Source organism: Cnephaeus nilssonii, assembly GCF_951640355.1.
Source record: "Cnephaeus nilssonii genome assembly, chromosome: Y".
NCBI classification, from domain to species: Eukaryota; Metazoa; Chordata; class Mammalia; order Chiroptera; family Vespertilionidae; genus Cnephaeus; species Cnephaeus nilssonii.
The window spans coordinates 2,655,480-2,675,594 of record NC_137096.1 but is presented as its reverse complement, the minus strand read 5'-3'; the positions used below and the strand labels follow the sequence as shown (position 1 = coordinate 2,675,594).

Here is a 20,115-nt window from a genome sequence, read left to right as displayed (position 1 = left end):
CCCATCAACAGTACACACTAGGGTTCCCTTTTCTCCAGATCTTCATCAACATTCTTTATTTATTGATTGATGGTAGCCATTCTGGCAGGTGATACCTCATTGCCATTTTAATTTGCATCTCTCAGAAGATTAGTGACTGAGGATTTTTCCAGGTATCCTGACCATTTGTATATCCTCCTCCCATTTTTATTTTATTTACTATCTGATTTTATTGATTTCAAAAAGGAAGGAAGAAAAAGAGAGATAGAGGAAGAGAGATAATGAGAGGGAAGCACTGAGCAGCTTCCTTCTATGTGCCCCACAATGGGGATCAAGCCCATAATCCATACATATGCCCTGACCAGGAATTGAACTGTGACCTACTGGTTAATAAGTGGACACCTAAACACTGAACCGTACCGGACAGACCTGCTGTAGATTTTTAAATTGGATTTCTTATCTTCCTTCTGTTAAGTTGTATGCGTTCTTTATACATTTTGGAAATTATCCCTTTATCAGCTAATTATTGGAAACTATGTTTCCCCATACAGTGGGTTAGCAGGCGCCCACAGACAGCAGCTGAAGTTCCTGAGAGATATCTCACCTGTGGGGGGTTCCCCACTGAGAATTGTGGGGTCTAATTCCCAAGCCGGGTCCCCAACCAGAGAGTACCAGAATGGAGAAGGCAGTAAAGTTGCTGTCTACCAGGGAGAGATGGCTGGAAATTCAGGCACCCTCTTAATAGACCAATGCACAACATTCCCTGTTGAACCTACCTTGAACTCAGGCAGAGGGAGGGCAGAGTCGACTGGAGCTGTATGAGCCAAAGACAGGATCAGGGGCTGAGAGGTTAGAGCTCAGAAACCAGACACCCAGCTTCCCGTGCTGAGATATTCCCTCAGACAGCAGAGGACATCTTTCCCACATAGACATTTGCTATACAGGTGGCCTTGCCTGGGGGGGAGAGTTGACCCACCCTATTGAAAAACATCTTGCCCCAGGGTTTAAAGTTCCTGAGGCCACTAAGAGACTAAAAATAACAGCCTCCAGGCAGAAGCAACTGTCCCTGTCCCCCCTTCCCCCCAGCAGCCCCGATTGAAAAAAAAAAAATGTCCCTACACCTGAGGACGACTGCTTGAGGGCAATTCAAGTCAGAATCCTATCCATCTGTAGGCAGAGGTGACCTCTACAGCAAGCATGTCAAACATGCAGACCACAACCAATATTTTTATGGCCCAGCCAACATAACAGTATGTAACAAACATTTTAATAAAAATTTTGGAACATCCTACCTAATAATAGACAAATATGCAAATTGACCATACCTCCAACACACCCGCAAGCTACGCCCACCATCCAATCAGAGTGAGCGTGCAAATTAACCCAAACCAAGTTGGCTACAGCTGCAGGGAGCAAGGTTTCCTAGGTAACAGAGCAAGCCAAGCTTTCCGCCTGCCCTTGCCAGGCCTAAGCCTCCACTCAAGCTACAAAGTTTCAATTATAGAAGGTAAACAAATTCAAATAAATGGCAGCAGAATGGAGCTTGAGAGAGCAGGCCAGGGTTGCCACCGGCAACAGGGGAAGCAAAGCTTTCCGCACACCCTGGCCGGGCCCACCCGCTTAAGGCAACAAAGTTTCAATTATAACCCCAACACAAATGGCTGCGGGCCTTGGAGGGAGCCCCAGGCTTGGCTCCGCCCCAGACTACAAAGTTTCAATTGTCGAAGAAAAATAAATCCCAGATACCAGGGCCTCCCCTTGGGTTGCCAGGGGGCGTGGCCGGCCTGCAAACCACCACAGACCCCTTGCTCAGGCCACCCCACGCCCCAAGGGAACCCCCACCCTTATCTGTGACACCCTTCAGGGCAAACCAGCTGCCCCCCCATGCACCAGGCCTCTATCCTATCTAATAAAAGAGTAATATACAGATTGATCATCACTCCAACACACAATATAGCTGCCCCCATGTGGTCAAAGATCCTGCCCCCATGTGGACACAGGATGGCCACCACAAGATGGCCAGCAGGAGAGGGCAGTTGGGAGGCACCCGGCCTGCAAGGGAGGGCAGTTGAGAAGGACCAGGCCTGCAAGGGAGAGCAGTTGGAGGTGATCAACCCTGCAGGAGAGGGCAGTTAGGGGTGACCAGGCTGGCAGAGGAGGGAAGTTGGGGGCATACAGGCTGGCAGGGGAGTGGTTAGGGGGTGATCAGGCTGACAGGCAGAAGCGGTTAGGGGCAATCAGGAAGGCAGGCAGGCAAGCAGTTGGGAGCCAAAAGTCCTGGATTGTGAGAGGGATGTCCGACTGCCCGTTTCCAGTATCGGGCCTAAACGGGCAGTCGGACATCCCTTGAGGGGTCCCAGATTGGAGAGGGTTCAGGCTGGGCTGAGGGACAACCCCCCTCCGTGCACGAATTTCGTGCACCGGGCCTCTAGTAATCTTTATAATAACTGTTATATATAACTAGAAGCCCGGTGCATGATAATTCATGTACTGAAGGGGGGAATCCCTCAGGGGAGGGAGGTGACCAGGCAATCAGGGGAAGGTAACACCCACATCACACCTCTGCTGTTGCCACTGCCGACAGCATAAGCCTCGGCCAGTCCTGGTTACCTGACTCTTGGGTGGCCCTGGGCGGCTGGGCAGCTGGGCAGTTGCTAGGGGGCTGAGTGGACTGGGAGCTGCCATCTTGTGACTGTGGGAACCTCCATCTATGAGGGTGTGATAGTCAATTAGCATTTTCCCTCCTTATTGGCTGTGGGAACTGCCATCTTTGAGGGCATGGCAGTCAATTAGCACATTCCCTTCTTATTGGCTGTGCGCACCACCATATTTAAGGGTGTGGCAGTCAATTAGCTTTTTCCCTCCTTATTGGCTGTGGGAGCCGCCATCATCAACAACACTACAATAAAAGTGGGGGACTTTAATATACATCTGACTTTACTAGATATATCTTCCAGACAAAAACTTAACAAGGAAACAGAGGCCCTAAGGGACACACTGGATCAGATGGACTTAATAGACATTTATGGAACATTTCACCCCAATGCAGCAGAATATACATTCTTCTCAAGTGCACATGGATCATTCACAAAGATAGACACCTGTTAGAACACAACACAAGTCTCTACAAGTTAAAATCACATCAAGCATCTTCTCAGATTACAAAGGAAATACATTAGAAATCAACTACAGTAAAAACACCCAAAAATATTCAAACACCTGGAGGTTAAATAATATGTTATTAAACAATGAATGGTTTACCAATGAGATGAAGAAAGAAATCAAAAACTTCCTGGAAACAAATGAAAATGAACACACAATAACCCAAAAATCTCTGGGACACAGCAAAAGCAATCCTAAGAAGGAAGTTCATAGCATAACAGGCATGCCTCAAAAAAACAAAAACAAAAAATCAGCAATACACTATTTAACCCTACAACTTAAAGAACTGGAAAGAGAAAAAATAGAAAAGCCTAGAGTAAGTAGAAAGAAGAAAATCCTAATGATTAGAGCAGAAATAAATGAGACTAAAAAAAATAAATAACAAAAATAACTAATGAAAACCAAGATTTGCTTCTTTGAAAGAATAAACAAAACTGATAAACCATTAGCCAGTCTCATCAGGAAACAAAGAAAGAAGACACAAATAAATAAAATCAGAAAGAAACTAGACAAGTAACCACTGACACCACAGAAATACAAAGGATTTTAAGAAATTATTATGAACAACTATATGCCAACAGCTGGACAATGTGAATGAAATGGAAAATTCCTAGAAAAATACAATCTCCCAAAACTGAATCAGGAAGAATCAGAAAACCTGAATAGACCAATAACTACTGATGAAATAGAAGCAGTAATCAAAATACTCCCACCAAACAAAAGCTCAGGTCCTCACGGCTTCACAGGGGAATTCAAAGAACTAAAAGCTGCACTCCTCAAACGATTTCAGGAAATCCAAGAGAAGGAACACTTCCAAACTCTTTTTATGAGGCCACCATTATCCTAATTACAAAACCAGATAGAGACACTAAAAAGTAAGAGAATTACAGGCCAATATCCCTGATGAACTTAGATGCCAAAATCCTCAATAAAACATTAGCAAATCGCATCCAGCAATATATTAAAAAGGTCATACACCATAATCAAGTTGTATTTATTCCAGGGATGCAAGGCTGGTACAATATTCACAAGTCAATAAATGTGATACATCACATAATGAAATTGAAAGACAAAAATCACATGATCATATCAATAGACCAGAAAAAGCATTCGACAAAATCCAATACCCATTTTTTGATAAAAACTCTCAGCAAAGTGGGAATAGAGGAAATACATTAGAAATCAACTACATGTAAAGGCCATATATGACAAATCTACAGCCAGCATCATACTGAATGGGTAAAAATTAAAACTATTTCCACTAAGAACAGGAACAAGACAGGGGTGCCCACTCTCACCACTCCTGTTCAATATAGTACTGGAAGTGCTAGCCATAGTGATCAGATAAGAAGAAATAAAAGGCATCTGAACTGGACAAGAAGAATTAAAATGGTCATTATTCACAGATAACATGATACTGTACATAGAAAACCCCAAAGACTCCATAAAAAAATTACTAGACTTAACAAATGAATTCGGCAATGTAGCAGGATACAAAATTAAAACCCAAAAATCTATGGCTTTTTTATACACCAATAATGAACTAACAGAAAGAGAAACTAAAAACACAATCCCATTTACCATTGCAATAAAAATTAAGATAACTAGAAATCCTAATAAAGGAGTAATATGCAAATTGACCATGCCTCCGATACACCCACAAGTCACGCCCACCAGCCAATCAGGAGCGTGTATGCAAATTAACCCAACCAAGATGGCTGTAGCCACAGAGCGAGCAGGAGGCTTGAGTTGCCCCCGGCGATGGAGGAAGCCAAGCTTTCCGCACACCCTGGCCGGCCTAGGCTTCCACTCAAGGCTACAAAGATTCAATTATAGAAGATAAATAAATCCCAACAAAAATGGCTGCGGCCACAGAGCAAGCAGGAGGCTTGATTTCGCTCAAGGCTACAAAGTTTCAATTATAGAAGATAAATAAATCCCAGATACCAGGGCCTCCGCTTGGGTCACCAGGGTGCATGGCTGGCCTGAAAACAATCACAGGCTCCTCGCCCAGGCTGCCCCACACCCCAAGAGAGCCCCCACCCTGATCCTGGACACCCTTAAGAGGAAACCAGCTGGCCCCCACCCATGCACCAGGCCTCTATCCTATCTAATAAAAGAGTAATCTGCAAATTGACCATCACTCCAACACACAAGATTGCTGCCCCCATGTGGTCAAAGATGGCTGCCCCCATGTGGACACAAAATGGCTGCCACAAGATGGCCAGCAGGGGAGGGCAATTGGGAGGGACCAGGCCTGCAAGGGAGGGCAGTTGTGGGTGATCAGGCCAGCAGGGGAGGGCAGTTGGGAGGAGCCAGGCCTGCAAGGGAGGGCAGTTGGGGGCCATCAAGCCTGCAGGGGAGGGCTGTTAGGGGTGACCAGGCCGGCAGAGGAGGGAAGTTGGGTGCGACCGGGCCTGCAGGGGAGGGCAGTGGGGGGGACCAGGCCTGCAGGGGAGGGCAGTTAAGGGTGACCAGGTCTGCAGGGGAGGGCAATTGGGGGGGACTCAAGCTTGCAGGGGAGAGCAGTTGGGGGGACCAGGCCTGCAGGGCAGGGCAGTTGGGGGAGGACCCAAGCCTGCAGGTGAGGGCAGTTAGGGGTAACCAGGCCTGCAGGGGAGGGCAGTTAGGCATGACCAGGCCTGCAGGGGAGGGCAGTTAGGGGCAAACAGGCTGGCAGCGGAGCAGTTAGGCATCAATCAGGCTGGCATGGGAGTGGTTAGGGGGTGATCAGGCTGGCAGGCAGAAGCAGTTAGGAGCAATCAGGAAGGCAGGCAGGCAAGCAGTTGGGAGCCAGCAGTCCTGGATTGTGAGAGGGATGTCTGACTGCCCATTTAGGCCCGATTCTACTGGGATCGGGCCTAAACAGGCAGTCGGACATCCCTCAAGAGGTTCCAGATTGGAGAGGATGCAGGCTGGGCTAAGGGACACACACCCCTGTGCATGAATTTCGTGCATTGGGCCTCTAGTAACCTTAAATAAGAAGGTAAAATACCTGTATTCAGAAAACTACAGGACTTTGAAAAAAGAGGTAGAGGAATACATAAACAAAGGGAAGAATATACCATGCTCATGGATTGGTAGAATCAACATCATTAAAATGTCCATACTACCCAAAGCAATCTATAGATTCAATGAAATCTCCAGTAGGATACAAACCAAATATTGCACAGACCTAGAACAAACTCTCCAAAATTTCATATGGAATAAAAAGAGACCCCGAATAGCTGCAGCTATCCTGAGAAAAGAACCAAGTTGGAGGGATCACAATACCAGAAATCAAGCACTGTTCTCAAAAGCACAAGGACATATAGATCAATGAAATAGAACAGAGTACCCAGAAATCGACCCAACCATTATGCTCAATTAATATTTGACAAAGGAGGCAAGAGCATGCAATGGAGACAAGTTAGTCTCTTCAATAAATAGTGTTGGGAAAATTGGAACAAATACATGCAAAAAAATGAAACTAGATCACCAACTTACACCATACACAAAAATAAACTCAAAATGGATAAAGAACTTAAATGTAAGATGAAAAACCATTAAAATCTTAAAAGGATCCATTGGGAGCAAAATAGCAGACATATGTCATAGCAATATCTTTACCGATATAGCTCCTAGGGCAAGGAAACGAAGGAGAAAATAAACAAATGGGAGGACATAAAAATAAGCTTCTGCACAGCAAAAGAAACCATGAACAAAATAACAAGAAAGCCCAATGAATGGGAGAACACATTTGCCAATGTGAACTCTGAAAAGCGTTTAATTTCCAAAATTTACAGGGAACTCATACAAGTTAACAAAAGGAAGATAAGCAATCCAAAAACTGGGCAAAAGATCTAAATAGACACTTTTCAAGAGGAAATACAGACATATGAAAACATGCTCAAAGTCACTAGTCATCCAAGAGATGCAAATCAGAACAACAATGAGATACCATCTCACACCTGTCAGAATGGGTATCATCAACAAATCAACAAACGACAAGTGCTGGCGAGGATGTGGAGAAAAAGGAACCCTCTTGCACTGCTGGTGGGAATGCAGACTGGTGCAACCACTGTGGAGAACAGTATGGAGTTTCTTCAAAAATTAAAAAAAGAACTCCCATTTCACCCAGTCATCCCACTTCTAGGAATATATCCCAAGAAAACAGAAACACCAATCAGAAATGATATAAGCACCCCTATGTTCCTAGCAGCACAATTTACAATAGCTAAGATTTGGATACAACCTAGGTAAGTTAAGTGCCCATCAGCAGATGAGTAGATTAAAAAACTAGTACAGTTACACAATGGAATACTAGGTTGCAATAAATAAGAAGGAACTTTTACCATTTGCAACAGCAGGGATGGACCTGGAGAACATTATGCTAAGCGAAATAAGCCAATTGAAGAATGATAAATATCACATGATCTTACTCAAATGTGAAAAATAAATGAACAACATAAACTGATAAACAAAATAGAGCCAGAGAAAAGAAATATTTTAGAATATAATAGGATCATGTTATTAGCAGATTTTTAAAAACATATTTTTATTTATTTTTTACAGAGAGGAAGGGAGAGGGATAGAGAGTTAGAAACATCGATGAGAGAGAAACATCGATCAGCTGCCTCCTGCACACCCCCTACTGGGAATGTGCCCACAACCATTGTACATGCCCTTGACCAGAATCAAACCTGGGACCCTTCAGTACTCAGGCCAACACTCTATCCACTGAGCCAAACCAGTTAGGGCTGCAGATTTTTAATATATCCTACAACTTTGGTATTATACTATGCTAGTACAGTTTTGGTAATATTATTATACTTAAAAATCTTTTTTTCTTGAAATGTTTATTGCATGTAACATTATATTTAAAATAGTTTTTCCTGAAATATTAATGTTTATTGCATGTAAATAGTTAATTATTTTGTACTACAATCTGGTAATAAAATTATTTTGTGTATTATAAAAGAAAATCATTAAAAATTAATTTTATTAAAAAAGAATAGTAACAGACAAAATGTAGTGCCTTTTATGATGACAAAAAAATCAATCAGAAAAGCATAACTTCTCAATGTATATGCAACAACAGTGTTCTAAAATGTGACATCAAGGTAACAAATGGAAAATTAACAATTCACCCTAGCTGGTTTGGCTCAGTGGATAGAGCGTCGGCCTGCAGACTGAAGGGTCCTGGGTTTAATTTCGATCAAGGGCACAGGCCCAGGTTGTGAGCTCGATCCCCAGTAGGGGGCATGCAGGAGGTAGCCAATCAATAATTTTCTCTTATCATTGATGTTTCTATCTCTCCCTCCCTCTCCCTTCCTCTCTGAAATCAACAAAAATATATTTTTAAAAATTTAACAATTCAACAATTGAAGGATTTTAACATTCCAGTATCACTATCAGAATTTAAACAAAGAGCCAAAACCGGTTTCTGGACTTCATGTTTCTGGACTCTCATAGAGCGTCAGCCTGCGGACTGAAAGGTCCCAGGTTCAATTCCGGTCAAGGGCACGTACATTGGTTGTGGGCACATCCCCAGTGGGAGGTGTGCAGGAGGCAGCTGATCAATGTTTCTCTCTCAAAGATGTTTCCAGCTCTCTATCCCTCTCCCTTCCTCTTTGTAAAAAATCAATTTAAAAAAAAGAATTTAGACAAAGAATTGTTAAAAATATAATAGATTTAAACCAACTTTAACGAACCGACATAACTGAAACTAAAAAAAATAAAAAATGTAGAACACAGATGGTTCTTCAAGATTTAAGCAGATATTTGCATATGACTCAGTAAGTCCACTACTAAATAATATGCTCAGAAGATCTACAATCTGGTATTCAAATATTTATAATCATGACCATCTAACTAAAATCTTCTGTAGTCACTATAGAATCACTATAAAAATATTATTTTAAAATTAATGTATGTTCAATAAAAGAAGGAAAAGTAATATTAAATAGCCCAGGAATACATAGCGTGAGAATTTTAAATGGTCTTCTCTCTTCACCAGAGTCTTTCTCTCCAATATGACCATTATTAAATACTAGAGGCCTGGTGCATGAAAATTCATGCACTAGAGGGGGGATCACTCAGCCAGGCCTGCCCCTCTCACAGTCTGGGAGCCCTCAGGGGCAGGAGGCGACCCGGCGATCAGGGGAAGGTGACGCCCCATCACACCTCTGTTGCTGCCACTGCTGGCCACGCAAGCCTCAACCGGCCCTGGTTACCTGAGCCTTAGGCAGCCCTGGGTGGCTGGGCAGCCGCCATCCGAGGCTAGCCTGCGCCTCGGGCCGGCCCTGAGCAGCTGAGGGGCTAAGGTGACTGGGGAATTCCGGAGGCAGGCCTTGCCATGCGTGCCTGCCACCCCGGCAGAACTGAGGGGAATGGGTGCCACCATCTTGTGGCTGTGGGTGCCACCATTGTTGAGGTTATGGCAGTCAATTAGCATATTCCCTCCTTATTGGCTGTGGGCGCCACCATCTTTGAGGGCGGGGCAGTCAATTAGCATATTCCCTCCTTACTGCCTGTAGTCGCCATCTTTGTGACGGGGTGAGGGTCAATTAGCATATTCCCTCTTTATTAGATAGGATTCCTGCCAAATATCTCTCAGAGAATGTATTAAAGAGACCAATGAATACTTATTTCCAAGATCTCAAGAAAAGAAGCAACAGCATAAGTATTACTAGAAAATGAAAGCAGAGAAGAACAGAAGAGAGAGCTATTCAATCTTTTATTTGTTAAACAAGTCTTTCTGAGAAACTTTTAAAGTACTTCATGATTCCCTCCTACACAGATGCCCTAATCCTTGTCCTTTTCTTATATCACTTAGGGTTCTACAAGCACAATATGATAAAATAGAGGCCCAGTGCACAAAATTCGTGCACGGGGTGAGAGGGTTTCCCTCAGCCTAGCCTGCACCCTATCCAATCTGGGACCCCTATCATGATCCAGGACTGCTGGCTCCCAACTGCTCACCTGCCTGCCAGCCTGATTGACCTTAACCACTTCTGCCTGCCAGCCTAATCACCTTAACCACTCCCCTGCCAGCTTGATCGACGCCTAACTGCTTCACTGCCAGCCCGATTGCCCCTAACTGCTCTCCCCTACTGGTCCAATAGCCTCTAACTGCCCTCCCCTGCTGGCCCAGTCACCCCTAACTGCCCTCCCTTGATGGCCTGACTGCCCCCAAATGCCCTCCCCTGCAGGGCTGGTCCCTGCCAACTGTCCTCCCCTACAGGCCTGATCGCCCCCAATTGCCTTCCCTTGCAGGTCTGTTCGCCCACAACTGCCCTCCCCTGTCAGCCATCTTGTGTCCACATGGGGGTGGCCATCTTTTACCACATGGGGGCAGAAATCTTGTGTGTTGAAGTGATGGTCAATTTGCATATTACCTCTTTATTTTATAAGATTATATAGGACTAGAGGCCCAGTGCATAAATTTGTGTACGGGTTGGGTCCAGCCGGATCCGGGCAGATCAGGGATGGGCCTGTTGGGAGGAGATGGCAGGAGGTTGGCTGACTGGCCCGTCCCAATTGGCACCCAATCAGGGCCCAGCCAGCTGTGGGGAGGGGCCAAGGGTGATTGGCCGGCGTGCCCCACCCCCAATTTGGGGAGGGGGGGGCTGATCGGTGGCGGAGCTGGCTGGGGGGAGAGCCTGCGAGTCGATTGGGGTGGTGGGGGCCCATCAGGGACGGCGTCGGCCAGGGAGAGGGGTCACAGGTCGTTGGCCCGCAGGCCTTACCCCTGATCGGGTTGGGAGGTCTGACCTGGGGTGGGGCCTAGTGGGCGGAGAGGGGCTGCAGGAGGTTGGCCAGCCGGCCCCACCTCTATTGGAGTGGGGGCAATAAGGAACGGGTCTGCAAGAGGTTGGCCTCTGGCCCTGACCCCTATTGGTGTAGGGGAGAGCGATAAGGGGCAGGCCTGGCCAGGGGGGAGGGGCTTCAGGAGGTTGGCCAGCCAGCCAGCCAGCCCCACCCCACCCTCATTGGGCAGTTTGCTGGTCGCAGTGGGCGTCATAAAGATCGGTCCTTACAGCATTCGGTCACTGATTTTTTATATATATAGCTAGATGGGTAGCAGACTATGCCATCCCACACTATGGCTCGTAGGCATAGGATTATTTTGAACTGATTACTTTTGAGAGGCTTGTAAACAAAAGAGAATCTCTGAAAAAGGAGTAGCAGTTGTCCTTTTATAACTGCAAATTTAAGTTTGGGGCCTTTTCCATCTTTTAGAGGATTATTTTGAAATGATTAATTTTTAAAAGACAAATCTGTTATTTATTTTAATTTGTTTAAGAGAAAGAGACAGAAACAACAATGATGTGAGAAACATGGGTAGATTGCCTTCCAAGTGCCAGCTGATCGATGGGTAGGTTGCCTTCCAAGTGCCAGCTGATTGATGAGAGTTTCTTGTGATTTAGTCACTCTCACCTCGTAAAGAGAGAGTCACCCTAGCAAAAGGAGTTTTCCCTTTAAATGTAAAAGACCCTTACAAAAGGGCAATTGCTACTCATTTTTAAGAGATTATGTGTACAAGCCTCTCAAAAAGTAATCAGCCCTGGCAGGTGTGGCTTTGTTGGAGCATCCTCCTGTACACTAAAAGGTCTAGGGTTCCATTTCTGGTCAGGTCATCAGTTCTTTTACATTTAAAGGGAAAACTCCTTTTGCTAGGGTGACTCTCTCTTTACAAGATGAGAGTGACTAAATCACAAGAAACTCTCATCAATGGAAAAGGTCCCAAACTTAAATTTGCATAACCATCTTACCCACATTTACTTTGATTTCCTTTAACCAGCTTCCCAAGCCCAAAATCTGTTTGTTTGTGGTTTTTTTGCCTAAAGCTGGAGATAGCATTTAAGGTAAGGCTTGAGCCACTTGGAAAAGTTACCCAATTTTCCCAGGTATCTCCTATGTAAATATAGAAGGTATATACATGTCATAAAACTCAATCTTTTTCTCATGTTATTTTGTCTTTTATTACATGGCAGATCTCAGCAAGAACTGAAAAGGTTAGAGGGAAAATTATTCTTCCTCATTATTGCTCTGATTTATGGTTTCAACTTATAAGCCTCAATCTGAGGTCATCAGATATGCCAATCATTAACTAAATTCCATTAACACTCTACAAATACATATGCATACACAGGACTTAATTTGTTATTTCAAACAGTATTATGGTTCTCTTAACACAAATTAGCTCTCTGGATACCTCATTTGACAAAATTAGTATTTTCACTTAGCATCAGTTGCAAAGAGCTCAAAGCATCACAAAAACAAACATCAAAATGAAAATCTTATAATCTATATCTGAAAAAATATCTACTTTAACTTTATAGTTTACCAAAAACTAAACTTCATTTTGGTTGAGAGTGGGGCTTATAAATCAATTTTATCACATAAGTTACAAAAATTCATACCTGGTAAAAGTTTTACTCAGTACATTAAATGACAACAGATTTCCTTAGTCTTTTTTCTTTTACTCCTTACCTGAGGATATGTTTTTGTTTTTGTTTTGTTTTTTGTTTTGTTTGTTTTTTAATATATTTTATTTATTTTTTACAGAGAGGAAGGGAGAGGGATAGAGATTTAGAAACATTGATGAGAGAGAAACATCGATCAGCTGCCTCCTGCACACCTCCTACTAGGGATGTGCCCGCAACCAAGGTAAATGCCCTTGACCGGAAGTGAACCTGGGACCCTTCAGTCCACAGTCTGACGCTCTACCCACTGAGCCAAACCGGTTTCAGCATGTTTTTGTTTTTTAATATATTTTATTGAGAGAAAGGGAGAGGGATAGTTAGAAACATTGATGAGAGAAACATCCAATCAGCTGCCTCCTGCACACCCCCACTGGGAATGGAGCCCACAACCCAGGCATGTGCCCTTGACCGGAATCGAACCTGGGACCCTTCAGTCCGCAGGCCGATGCTCTATCCACTGAGCCAAACCGGTTAGGGCAGGATATGTTTATTGATTTCTAGAGAGAAGGAAGAAGAGAAAGAGATATCAGAGTGAAACACCAATCAGTTGCCTCCCATGTGCATGATTGGGAGGAAAGCTACAACTGTAGACAAAGGGCCACATGCTAACCTGACAAGCTTAGGAAAGGCCGTCATGCAGGCCTTGAAAACTCAGAGACCTACAAGTAACCACAAATGATGGTCTGAAATTAAAACTTTTTAAATTAAAAAGCAGTTTATAGTGAGTTGGTAGTCATGTACTAGGCTGGTATCTTCCCTGACAAAGATCAATTTTTATCTTAACTGAACTTATTGTCTTTTTGCATTTATATAACATACCTTTGGAATGTCAGGGTAACTTGTAACTTGCCATTTTCCAGACCCCTCAAGGCACAATGTGCCAGGGCACCAAGGTGGAGACAACAAATTCCTTCATTGTTATTGTTATCATGTTAATTGTTGACTGTAAACTATCCTATACCCATCTATGTAAAAGAAGCATATGTCTAATATTACTTTTTATCCAATAATCACAGGTTTTCCCCGCTTTGCTTTCTCCCACCTCCCTAATCTACCAATAAATTTCATGTAGCCCACTTATGTCTCCTCCTCTGGTGGTAATTTATAAAAATAGGTGAAAAACCTCCATTCTTTGGAGCATTGTCTCAATCCCTTGAGATTCTGCTTCCCGACAATTGGCAACAGTTTGGCTCAAATAAACTCACAAAAATGCTTTACAGGTTTGAATGTTTCTTATGTTAACACAACCTAGGTATGTTCCCTAACCAGGAATCAAAACCGCAACTTCTTGGTATATGGGACAATAATCCAACTGAGTCACCTGGCAATGCTCCTTAGTCCTTTTATTTGATTATATAGACCCATTTAATTATTTTTAAACTAAAACTTGAAAGTAACTGTTTATAATCTGACAGTTCTGAATTGTGTTCTCAAATATGAAAACACTTTTTATAATTTTTCCAATCTTTATGATCAGTATTATATCAAAATTTTGTAACTATCCCATGTCATTAAGACCTTGTCCAGTAATATCCTATATAATAAAAGCCTAATATGCTAAGTGTTTGATCATCCAGTTGTCCGTTCAATCAAAGTGTGATATGCTAAGGCCGCTCAACCGCTCACTATAACGTGCACTGACCACCAGGGGGCAGACAGTCGACCAGTCGCTACGACATACAATGACCACTAGGGGGCAGACGCTTGGACCAGTAGGTTAGCTTGCTGCTGGGGTTCAGCTGATCGGGACTGAGCAAGACAAGCCAGACACACCCTGGAGCCCTCCCACAGTCCCTCCCCGGTTGGCCAACCTCCCGCATCCCTCCCCAGCCCCAGTAATGCACCAGTGGGGTCCCTCGGCCTGGCCTGAGCCCTCTCGCAATCTGGGATGAGGGACCCCAAATTTCGTGCACTGGACCTCTAGCATAAACAATAAAACCATGTTGTTTAGAAGACAACTTTCCTAACAAGAAAATACCCCTTTTGCCAAGACCAGTTTGGCTCAGTGGATAGAGCGTCAGCCTGCGGACTGAAGGGTCCCGGGTTCGATTCCGGTCAAGGGCATGTACCTCGGTTGCGGGCACATCCCCGGTGGGGGGTGTGCAGGAGGCAGCTGGTCGATGTTTCTCTCTCATCGATGTTTCTAGCTTTCTATCCCTCTCCCTTCCTCTCTGTAAAAAATCAATAAAATATATATTTAAAAAAAAAAAAGAAAATACCCCTTTTAATCCCAAAATTAAAGCCTTAATTTCTAAGTAACAAAATATTGAGAGGGTTAACTTGAAACATGCAGGGCAGGGGTCCAGTGGGAAACAAAACAGGTGGAACATAGGTAAGGGCAGACACAGCAGTATGAGCCAGCCTAATCACTGGAACCAACCATGCAGAAACTATGTTTCTGGACTCAAGGGGAGGCATGGGAAACCAAAGGAGGGCCTGCAATAATAAGGTGTACTGACATACAGACACAGAGAAAGTTCAGCATAAGAACAGAGAAAGAACACATAGAAACAGGGAAAATTCAGGTCCAATGCTGGGCAAGAACAATTGAGGGAATCAAGCAGGTGAGGACACAGATAGATATAAAAGCAGACTTTTAGCAAATATATACTTCTGGACTAAAAGGCTTCAATGGGAAGCCCATGATTGGGCCACCTCTCCCATGAAGGGAGTCTGAATCAGCTTGTAATAAATTTTCCACACTTTTGCTTAAATTTTCTTATCCGCAGAGCTCCTTCTTGGGCATCATGAGACATGACCACAGGAAAAAACCTTGGGGCACTTCAGGTTACCAATATGACATTATTTCTATGGTCACTTGAACTCAACCTTCTTAACTGAAAAGGAATATATGGCCCTAACCGGTTTGGCTCAGTGGATAGAGCGTCGGCCTGCGGACTGAAAGGTCCCAGGTTCGATTCCGGTCAAGGGCATGTACCTTGGTTGCGGGCACATCCCCAGTGGGAGGTGTGTAGGAGGCAGCTGATCGATGTTTCTCTCTCATCGATGTTTCCAACTCACTATCCCTTCCCCTTCCTCTCTGTAAGAAATCAATAAAATATATTAATAAAAAAAATAAAAATAAAAAAAAGAAAAGGAGTATATGTTTAAATATTAACAAACAGAACATATATATAAAATGCAAAATTATCTTTAAAATCACCAAGTATAAAAACCACTTCAAGAAAGGGAAAGGGGAGGGTGGGTGAGTGAGTGATAAAAAAGAAAAACACAACACTTCAAGAAACTAAGTTTTCTCCATGTAAGAATTCATATTTAGAAAAATCCATGCTTTAATACATTTTAAACTACTTCCATTACCCAAAAAGTTTTAACCACCTTCTATATTCTAAAGTTATCCCCAGGGCAATCCTGGATGGTGTGTCTCAGTTGGCTGGAGTGTTATCTGGTTCAACAAAATGGTTGTGGCTCAATTACTGGTCAGGGCACACACCTAGGTTTTCATGGTAAACATGTGGAAGGCAACTGTTGCATGTTTCTTTCTCACATCAATGTATTGTGGTTTTTTTTCCCTCTTCTCTCTCTCATCATGAAAAATATATCCTAAGATGAGGATTTTAAAAAAATGGAAAGAAAAAGTTTCAGTAACAAATTATCTAGATCAAACTAAAAATTGATAAAGATGGTGTTCTCAGTGGTTAGAGAATTGGCTCCAGCTCCAAAGGGTCTCAAGTTCAGATTTCCAGTCAAATACATGTACTAGTACCTGGGTTGCAGGTAATGGAAGGAACCAATTGATGTGTTTCTCTGGTAGTAATCTTTCTCTCTCTCTAACCCCACAACCCCATCTTCCTCCCCCACTCCCACTCTCTATAAAAGTCAATGAAAAAAAATGTTCTCGGGTGGGAATTAACAGCAAGAAATAATTGATATACTTCTAAATAAATAATAATGGGCATTTTAGCAATAGTTTCTTGAGACAGATTTCTCAGATCTCTAGCATTACATTAAAAAATGTTAATAAAAATGATACTCTATTTCTTTTCTTTTAACCAATCTTATTTATTGATTATAGAGTGAGGGAAAGAGAGCACAGGCTAGTTAAGTCACTTTGTTAAAGCATTGTCTCAATAGCCAAGGTTTTGGTTCAATCCTGGGTCAGGACATATACAAAAAGCAACCAATAAATGCATAAATGGATGAACAAAAAAATTGATGTTTCTCTCCCTCTCTTTCTCTAAGTTAATTAAATAAAAATTTAAAATATACATACACTTTAAAAAAGAAACAGAAATACTGGTTGAAAGAATTCATAAGATACAGGGTAATATATTTTGATAAACTACTATGAATATTTTGTGTGAAATGGAAATATAAATTAACTTGATTAATTTTACTTAGCTTTGAGACTTTTATGAATTCTTACCTGCTTAGGTCAATACTCATTAACTGAAAAATTAAAGTGCAATGAAATATTTTGGAGAGTGTGCTAGAAATTTCTCAAATCTCTGCCTCCTATATGTTACCCTTCCACCCACCCATCTTTATTGAATTAAAGTTGACATAAAATAAAACTGCACATTTAACATGCATAACTCAAAAAGTTTTGGCATATGTGCACATCCATAAACCCATCACCAAATCAAGAAAATACAAATTCATCACCTCCAAAAGTGTACTCCAGTCCCCTTTAAAGTTCCTTCTTACTTTCATATATATATGAAATAAATAAATAAATATATATATATATATATATATGTGTGTGTGTGTATATATATTTCTTTATTGATTTCAGAGAGGAAGAGGGAGGGATAGAAATCCATGTTGAAAGGGAATCATGGACAGGCTGCCTCCTGCACGCCCCCTACTGGGGATGGAGTCCACAACTCGGGCATGTGTCCTTGACCAGAATCGAACCTGGGACCCTTCAGTCTCCGGGCCAACACTATCCACTGAGCCAAACCACCCAGGGCAAAGAGCACATTTTAGATTTATAAATGCTGGTGAGAAGCTTAGAAAGATACCAGAATACTACTTATAAATAATAGTGGTCAATCTTTATGAAACACAAAGTACTCAGGCAGAAGGTAAGGTCTACTCATATTTATTATGTCCCTGTTTATCTCTTCCCTTGTCCCTTCATTTCTCCTCCCACTATTTCCCGCCATCTTGGCCTCGGCCGATAGGGGCAGCCATTAATTAAATGGTAGTGCCAGAACTTTTCACACTCATAAACAGAAAATCCAGCTCTGGTATCCATCAGACACAAGAAACAAGGCACAAGGGGGGGAAAAATAATAATAAAAACATACTCAAAGCAATATGTGTGTGGCAGGTAGCCCAAAACAAGTAAACAAATCACATAAATTTAAGTCAGACACGAACTGATTAAGATACTAGTTAAAAACCGAACTGTTTAGTTGTAAAGTACCTGTAGCTTACTTAATTCACCCGAGAAATGGGACACAGAAACTCATTAAAACATGTAGTTAAAATTAGTCATCACAGGCGAGAGCCAAAAAAATACATCACGTGGGGAGAAGAGAATAATAGAAGTCGAAATATTGAAAGCAGCTCACATTGTGATTTCTGTATTTCAGATATCTCCTAAGCAAAATACACTAAAATAACTGTTGAGCCCCAAAGCGGCGCTGTATCTGCCCCTTAAGGTATAAGACAGAAATTCAATCTAGATTATCCAGCATGAGATAAGACCAAAAATATTGTTTTCCCTTTGCAGTCACAATGAGTGACAACCAGCCTTGGGAGCCGCGGGAGCCGAAGCAGGGGCAGACACACAAGGCCCACGCGGTTGCCTTACCTTGCCCAATAGGGTCTTCGTCCTGGCGCCATCTTCGTGAAGCCTCACGAACCCAAAGAGCCGGCTATGAAAAGAGATACATGAAGCTCGTTAAGGTTATATAAAAGCCACTGACTAGTCCCTTCTAGAGCCCAGGCTCCGGTATTTGACGCCTGGAAAGCTCTGAAATCACCCCCCGTTGCCACCCGACCCAAATCGCACTGGAGCTACCCCGGAAAGTGGCGCCAGCCTGTCTAGAACCGGTTAAGGAAGTGATGGTGGCCCGTACCTATCCAATCCGCCGAGCACCTCCTCCTCTTCGGCTGTCAAGCTTAAGGACTCCTCCTTGCTCTCGCCGCTCGCTTTTCCTGCCGCCATTTTCTTTCCCTCATCACAGAAAGAGGTGGCAGTAACAAGCGTTACTCCGCAGGATTTCATGGAAAAGCAACAAATTTAAAACTCTCTTAAACTTGCCAACCCTCAGTCTAGCTCTCAAAAAACGCCCCTGCCGCGTGAGACTAACACTAGCACTGCCACGGCCTCCACCGGCGGATTGTGGCGAAAAGAATCCCAAGGTGATGGCGAAAGCAGAGGATGCAACGGCTACGAACCTTGGCTACTGGATCACATCTCAAGATAGGCGGGGACACCAGAAAAGGCGGAAGTTAGCGGTGCTGGGAGGATTTCGTAGAATCACAAACTTCGCAACCTGTAGCAAAGTTGTAATTGTGTCAAGGAGCGACCGAAGTTCCCGTGGTGCCTCCCGTCCCGAGCTGCCAGGCGCTGCCAATTGACGCGACTGGTTTGTCTCACGTGACCTTTGTTGACTCACGTCAGCTGTAGTACAACTGAACTTGCTAGCTCCCGGAGTCCTGCCCACTGAACTCGGGGCAGAAAACTGGCAACGGCGAGTGGTAATTGGTTGTTGGACATGTCTGTCGTTAAATGGTAGTCACGAGATGAGCGAGGTCGTTTTTTTGCTCCTTACCTTCGCCCCAGAAGGTATCCAGGTCCTGTAACCGGGCACGAGAGATGTACAAAGAAAGGAGCGGTGGGGGAAGGATGACATCAGGAAGATACTGGAGAGGACTCGAGTGCGGACCTCCTCTACCTGCTCTGCGCCCCTGGTAGCAAGAGCCTCGGACCTGGCCTGGTTCCCCTTCCTAATAAACAATGCATAGTACTGAACCTACCCTGTCAAGAGATTTGATACTTTTAGTATCTCTGAAAGTAATGGGCCCATTGCTGACTCTCCCTTTTCCCTCTGCCCCATTCTCAATCACCGAAACAGAAGACGGAAGTTCTTGAAACTTCAGCTCATGTCCTTAGAATCTGGGTTACATACTACAACTCTCTTAACTCCCGGCCCCTTTTTTCTAACCTTTTCTTCAAAACTTTATTCCTAGGCTTCTTCAGCTTAATTGCCTACAAAGAATGATTTGTGTATAAGCAAAATCAAGCTCTATCTTTGTGGATCAGTGGTTGAGCGTCAATCTATAAACCAGGTCATGGTTCAGTTCTGGTGAGTACACACGCTAGAGTTGCAGGTCAATCCCCAGTAGTGGGACCAGCAGCAGGCAGCCCATCAATGATTTCCTCATCATTGATGTTTCTCTCTCTCCTCTCCCTCTCTGAAATCAATAAAAATATTACAGATCTGCCCTGACGGGTGTGGCTCAGTGGATAGACCACCAGCCTGCGGACTGAAGGGTCCCAGGTTCGATTCTGGTCAAGGGCATGTAC

General features: G+C 43.4%; 1 protein-coding gene across 7 annotated transcripts in view; it reads right to left on the bottom strand.

Annotated features, from left to right (window-relative positions):
* LOC307096475 (lysine-specific demethylase 6A-like) overlaps window positions 1–19,144 on the bottom strand; it is a 269,094-nt gene extending 249,950 nt beyond the window's left edge. For all 7 annotated transcript variants that reach the window (XM_079766141.1, XM_079766142.1, XM_079766143.1 and 4 more), the window contains exons 1-2: window positions 18,662–19,144; window positions 18,394–18,457 (exon numbers count right to left, since the gene is read on the bottom strand). In XM_079766141.1, the coding sequence (XP_079622267.1) occupies window positions 18,394–18,457; window positions 18,662–18,810 (213 nt within the window). In that variant the 5' untranslated portion in view covers window positions 18,811–19,144. The remainder of the gene's footprint in view (window positions 1–18,393; window positions 18,458–18,661) is intronic.
* Between the last annotated feature and the right edge of the window lie 971 nt (window positions 19,145–20,115).